Source organism: Pithys albifrons, chromosome 11 (genome assembly GCF_047495875.1).
Source record: "Pithys albifrons albifrons isolate INPA30051 chromosome 11, PitAlb_v1, whole genome shotgun sequence".
Classification (NCBI taxonomy): Eukaryota; Metazoa; Chordata; class Aves; order Passeriformes; family Thamnophilidae; genus Pithys; species Pithys albifrons.
In genome coordinates, this window is record NC_092468.1 from 26022483 (window position 1) to 26029177 (window position 6695).

Below are 6695 nucleotides of genomic sequence, written 5' to 3' on the forward strand. Positions count from 1 at the left end.
ATAACTGCAGAAATACCTGTGCAAGCCTCCTGAACAGGGCCTGGCTTGGCTTTGGACAGCAGAGGGGTGGGAGAGGGGGGCAGTAAGAACAAAGCAGCTCCTGCCATGCTCTAAATATGTGGACAGTCATAAATATTATCTGAACATACCATGTGGTGCTCCATGGCTGCAAAGAGACCATAAAGCACTTTACACCTTTGTTTCTCTCCCTTTCTCCACTTGGCTCTGGAACAGATGTGCAGCTGCAGGACCAGGCAGAGATGGCCTTGACTCCCCTGAATTCCTGCCTTTTTAGACAATTGAATGCATATAGCCAAGCCCTGGCAGCACGAGCCAGGCAGCTGCAGCACATTCCAAATATTGCTCTATTTAAAGCATCCCAGGGCTCCACAACAACGGCAGAGGCCAACCTGAAACCTGCCATTACACCAGCAGAGGGGCAATGGCAGAACCAGGTAAGATGCACAGTTAAATGTGAATGGAACAATATATTAAAATTAATATATCTGAGCAATGAAGTGTGAAAATAATCAGCTACTTTTATTCTTGTTGATACAGTTTATATTTTACTCTTCAGTAACAGTTACCAATTTGAAAGGTAATTCTATTAACAGCAGTGAGTTAAAAGTGGCTTGTGGTCCTCCTGTATTTCTGAACCTTCCAGTTTTTTCTTTAGTGTTTTGTAGTTGTAATTTCAAGTTAGTGAGCACAATAGAAGAGAAGTGTGTGAAATGAGATGTTTGACAGCATATCTGTGTGTAGCTGAACTCTGAGTGCAGTTCTTGGTGAACACGGAATAATTTAGATTGTAACACAAAGCTCGAGTGATAGAGCAAAATGAAATTTTAATAATGAGCTTTCCATTGTAAGCACACTTCACTGTCTCCAAGGAGAAAAGGCAGCTTATAAAAATGCATTTTATATCTACTGTCATTTTTTATTTACTTCACTTAGGCTTACAGCTGGGAGGGTAACTGTGGTGTTGGCTGTGCACAGGTACCCAGGTAATGCTTGTCCTTGTGAAAGGAACTTTTGGTTACATCTTCATAGCTGTGATAAAAGTTTCTAAAGACTTACCCTCTGGTTTTTGCACCCTTTACTCTGGTGTGTAAGGAGGAGAGTGAATTTCTCCCCAGGTACAACAGGATACTGAACGCTGTGTCTGTATTTCAGTTTTCATTGACATCCACAGAGTTTACACTGGTCCTGGTTTAACTGGGGCTCACATGAACCCCCCTCTATGGTCAGGAGACACAGCAGCACGAGCAGAGCTCTGGCAAAACCCCTCTGTGCACCCCAGCAGGATCCAGCCCTGGGTTTGCAATTAGACCTTTAGAAAAATGGCAAGAGAAATGATTCCCAAAGAAGCAGCTTTACCTCACACAGTGTCAAAGCAGTAACAGGCTTTAAATTAAACAGGTAAGGGACCCTCCTGTGGCAAAAGGACTCCCGGTTTCAGACCAGAATTTTATCTTGGCTGTGTGGCTGCTTCTCTGTTTAATATTTTCATGACACACATGCAGATTTTCTCTCTCTGTGCTCTCTCTTTCCCTCTGGCAGACACTGTGCAGTGTCTTGGGGAGAGGTTTGTTGTGCACAGCTTTAAAAGACCACTGTGGCAATCCTTAAATTATTAAGCATCCCTCTGAGTCTGCCTGCTTGATCTTAACTGTGCAAGGTATTGTGAATAGTTTTACATAATTTATTAACCCCTTCAAGACCTGGAAGCCTATTGACTGCAGAGAGATGTGCTCTAAGAGGCTGTGAGATATTGGTAAGTAATAGGATCTCAAAGGTTGTTATTCTGCTTTCTGGCATCTGTCTGCTATTTGCAGGAAACGGATAGAAGGGTCTTTAAATGCTGATATAGTACAGAAATGTATTTATATAAAGCCAGCCCTGCTCTCCACATGCTCCATGGAGAACTTCACTGGGCTCCACATCCCCCTGTCATTTTTGAGCCTGTTTTAGCACTAGTGGGCAGCTTGTCCCGTGGCCGTGGCTGGTCCAGCTCTCAGGGTTTCCACACTGGACACTCCTGTGTTATTTCCCTGCTGGAGAGGAGGAACAGCCTCTCAGTGGATGATTACTCAGCCTGAGCTCCCTGTGTGGCTGTGGGGACAGGACAGGAGAGGGGGACAGTGGGCTGGGAGATGAGTTGGGACTCCCTGATGTGCAGCCCCTGCCACCATCCCCTGGGTTCTGGGAGCTCACAGTGTCCCCCACTCAGCTCCAGGCACACAGATCTGCACTGCCTGCAATGTTCAATCACCCTCTGGGTTCTGGGAGCTCACAGTGTCCCCCTCTCAGCTCCAGGCACACAGATCTGCACTGCCTGCAATGTTCAATCACCCTCTGGGTTCTGGGAGCTCACAGTGTCCCCCTCTCAGCTCCAGGCACACAGATCTGCACTGCCTGCAATGTTCAATCACCCTCTAGGGTCTGGGAGCTCACAGTGTCCCCCACTCAGCTCCAGGCACACAGATCTGCACTGCCTGCAATGTTCAATCATCCTGGTGTTTTTGGTTTACTGCTGCCAGCCTGCTGAGGCTCCTGGAAGGTGCTGTTGGAGCCCAAATCCTGGCTCTGCCAGGACTCTCCTGCCAGTCAGTGAGTGTAGATGTTCTGTGGAGCTCAGGGACTGTACCCAGCTGTTCCCTGTCCCTGCTGCTTTGGCAGTGCCAAGCCTTGTACTGGGCTGATGGGAAACACCAGAGTGTGGGGATCCCATTGGGCTTCTGCTCTGGGTTCTCACTTAAGGCCCTGCCAAGATGTGGTGACTGTGCTAGAAACAGTGATCCCAGACAGGGATCCAGAGCTCACAGGTATCTCTCTGCTCTGGGACAGTCCTGCTCTGATGTGTTTGGATAACAGTGTGAGTGTAACCTGGCCCTTCTCTCAGAGCTCCTCTCCTCCCCTGGGATGGTCCTACTCTGATATGTTTGGATGGTTCAGTGTCAGTGTACCCTGTCCCCTCTCTCAGAGCCCCCTCTCCCCTGGGACAGCCCTGTTGGATGTGTTTGGGTACCTCAGTGTGACTGTGCCCTGGCCCCTCTCTCAGAGCCCCCTCTCCCCTGGGCCAGCCCTGTTGGATGTGTTTGGGTACCTCAGTGTGACTGTGCCCTGGCCCCTCTCTCAGAGCCCCCTCTCTCCTGGGTTGGTCCTGTTGGATGTGTTTGGGTACCTCAGTGTGACTGTGCCCTGGCCCCTCTCTCAGAGCCCCCTCTCCCCTGGGACAGCCCTGTTGGATGTTTGGGTACCTCAGTGTGACTGTGCCCTGGCCCCTCTCTCAGAGCCCCCTCTCTCCTGGGTTGGTCCTGTTGGATGTGTTTGGGTACCTCAGTGTGACTGTGCCCTGGCCCCTCTCTCAGAGCCCCCTCTCCCCTGGGACAGCCCTGTTGGATGTGTTTGGGTACCTCAGTGTGACTGTGCCCTGGCCCCTCTCTCAGAGCCCCCTCTCCCCTGGGACAGCCCTGTTGGATGTTTGGGTACCTCAGTGTGACTGTGCCCTGGCCCCTCTCTCAGAGCCCCCTCTCCCCTGGGACAGCCCTGTTGGATGTTTGGGTACCTCAGTGTGACTGTGCCCTGGCCCCTCTCTCAGAGCCCCCTCTCTCCTGGGTTGGTCCTGTTGGATGTGTTTGGGTACCTCAGTGTGACTGTGCCCTGGCCCCTCTCTCAGAGCCCCCTCTCCCCTGGGACAGCCCTGTTGGATGTGTTTGGGTACCTCAGTGTGACTGTGCCCTGGCCCCTCTCTCAGAGCCCCCTCTCCCCTGGGACAGCCCTGTTGGATGTTTGGGTACCTCAGTGTGACTGTGCCCTGGCCCCTCTCTCAGAGCCCCCTCTCCCCTGGGTTGGTCCTGTTGGATGTTTGGGTACCTCAGTGTGACTGTGCCCTGGCCCCTCTCTCAGAGCCCCCTCTCCCCTGGGACAGCCCTGCTGGATGTTTGGGTACCTCAGTGTGACTGTGCCCTGGCCCCTCTCTCAGAGCCCCCTCTCCCCTGGGACAGCCCTGCTGGATGTTTGGGTACCTCAGTGTGACTGTGCCCTGGCCCCTCTCTCAGAGCCCCCTCTCCCCTGGGACAGCCCTGTTGGATGTTTGGGTACCTCAGTGTGACTGTGCCCTGGCCCCTCTCTCAGAGCCCCCTCTCCCCTGGGACAGCCCTGTTGGATGTTTGGGTACCTCAGTGTGACTGTGCCCTGGCCCCTCTCTCAGAGCCCCCTCTCCCCTGGGACAGCCCTGTTGGATGTTTGGGTACCTCAGTGTGACTGTGCCCTGGCCCCTCTCTCAGAGCCCCCTCTCCCCTGGGACAGCCCTGTTGGATGTTTGGGTACCTCAGTGTGACTGTGCCCTGGCCCCTCTCTCAGAGCCCCCTCTCCCCTGGGACAGCCCTGTTGGATGTTTGGGTACCTCAGTGTGACTGTGCCCTGGCCCCTCTCTCAGAGCCCCCTCTCCCCTGGGTTGGTCCTGTTGGATGTTTGGGTACCTCAGTGTGACTGTGCCCTGGCCCCTCTCTCAGAGCCCCCTCTCCCCTGGGACAGCCCTGCTGGATGTTTGGGTACCTCAGTGTGACTGTGCCCTGGCCCCTCTCTCAGAGCCCCCTCTCCCCTGGGACAGCCCTGCTGGATGTTTGGGTACCTCAGTGTGACTGTGCCCTGGCCCCTCTCTCAGAGCCCCCTCTCCCCTGGGACAGCCCTGTTGGATGTTTGGGTACCTCAGTGTGACTGTGCCCTGGCCCCTCTCTCAGAGCCCCCTCTCCCCTGGGACAGCCCTGTTGGATGTTTGGGTACCTCAGTGTGACTGTGCCCTGGCCCCTCTCTCAGAGCCCCCTCTCTCCTGGGACAGCCCTGTTGGATGTTTGGGTACCTCAGTGTGACTGTGCCCTGGCCCCTCTCTCAGAGCCCTCTCTCTCTCCCTGCAGCCCCCGCCCCGCTGTCCCGCCTGCTGGTCCCTGTGCTCCTGGCACTCGGCTGGATCCTGGGATGTGCCCTCATGGTCTACATTGTCTTCTCCTGATGGCAGTAAGTGACTGGCACGTGTCACACACCACCCCTGCTTCCCTTGCTTGGCACTGCTGCCTCTTAAATGGAGTTTGCTTTGTCTTACAGGGCAGAAGAATTTACAGTGATGTGGATTAGAAGAACCTGGAAGTTCAATTGAGATTTCTAATAACTGAAATAAGTATAAAATGAGTTATTTTTAATATCAAGACTGTAAACATGGTGTACACATTTTATTCACAGTGTTTCAAATGCTAATTAGAGCATTAGGAAGAGACACCAATTTCCCAGTTCTCAAACAGTTTGTGCTGGAGTGAGTGGGTTTTGGGGTCCTGTGTGTGTCTGATACCTGCCTGCTTAGCTTGTTACAGACTGGCAAGGGTTAATGTCTCATGGGGCCTGGGGAAGTATTTTTAGCCTTAGTATGGGGAAAATCTCTTGGAATCTATTGTTATGAAAGAGAAACATGTATGTCCTTCAACCAGAAAACCTCAGACTGATTTAGGGTTGGGAGGGCTGTTGTACAGCTGAGCCTGCCTGGAGTTGTGGCTCAGGCTCACTGAGGCCCCTGATTGTCTTGCACTTGGGGGGTTTGTCTTTTTTAATTATAATTGGAGATAGTTCTATTCCCCTGATGGATCATGTGCCTTGAGAACATCCAGTGACTTTGCCATTCATATCAGAAATAATCACTGGATGATCTGAGCTGCTGCATCTGCACACACAGCCTGGAGCTTCTGAGCATGAAGGGTTTTATACTCAAGAGTTGCAGTTCTCAGAAGACAAAGTCATTAATAATTCAATCCCCAGGTAAAGCAGAGAACTCTCTCTGGGAGGCATGTCTGGAAGATCCCAGCAAGGTGAGTGTTTAAGGGATTGTGAAAAAAATCTTAATGACTCCTAATAGGGTTAAACAGAGAAAGAAACTATTTTTTGAGTCTTGCTTAGACAATTTGTATAATTTTGAGAATGTGAGGAAGGCACATCAGTCAGACATCCTGTCTCCATCTGTGGGCACTCTCTGTTGTCCTTCAGGAGTGGAAACACAAACATATTTGACTGTAGTGTGGCCATGAACATTCCTTGGCCTCAGCACTCAAGTGTGACATTCCATTTGGGAATTGTCTCAACTCCAAGTTACTTCACCTGTGAAGGAGCTGAGGGCAGAGGGGAGATCCTGTTTCATCAGGTGTCCTGACAGCAAGGGTGGCATTTACCAGGCACACAGGGACAGAGTTCTGAAAGATCCCCTTGGCCCAGGGGGCTCTTTGGGTGTCTCACAACACTGGAAATTGAATGTTTCCAATTAAAATGTTACAGAGCTAAAATATAAACACTACAATCTGTTTTAGCTTTACCTGATTTTTGAGAGCAGAAAGATCTGATTTGGCAGAGCAAAACAAAATAACTTTCTAGGCTGGCTTCAATATTGTCAGTCTGACTTGCTGCATACAAAGGGAAAGCTCCTGCCAGTTTTGTGGAGTAATAAAAAGAGGATTATTCCCAGAAATGCTGCATCCCCCACACTGCTGGAAGCCCACTGAGTGTCTGCAGAGTGACCTTTTGTGTCCATCCACCCCGGACAGCCCACGGGGGTGGCTGTTCATGGGCAGCTGAGCAGTGTGAGGGGCAGAGGGGCAACAAAAGGTTGGGGTTTAATTCTTGGAAAGCACAATGAGTGTTTGGCTGCTGGTGTT

General features: G+C 51.5%; 1 protein-coding gene across 1 annotated transcript; it reads left to right on the top strand.

The window, feature by feature from the left end:
- The first annotated feature begins 290 nt into the window (after positions 1-290).
- On the top strand, positions 291-5149 carry STRIT1 (small transmembrane regulator of ion transport 1). Its single transcript, XM_071566904.1, has 3 exons — positions 291-455; positions 4920-5019; positions 5107-5149. Exons 1-2 carry the CDS (start codon positions 443-445, stop codon positions 5012-5014), a joined length of 108 nt encoding a protein of 35 aa, XP_071423005.1. The 5' UTR covers positions 291-442; the 3' UTR covers positions 5015-5019; positions 5107-5149.
- Positions 5150-6695: the final 1546 nt, after the last annotated feature.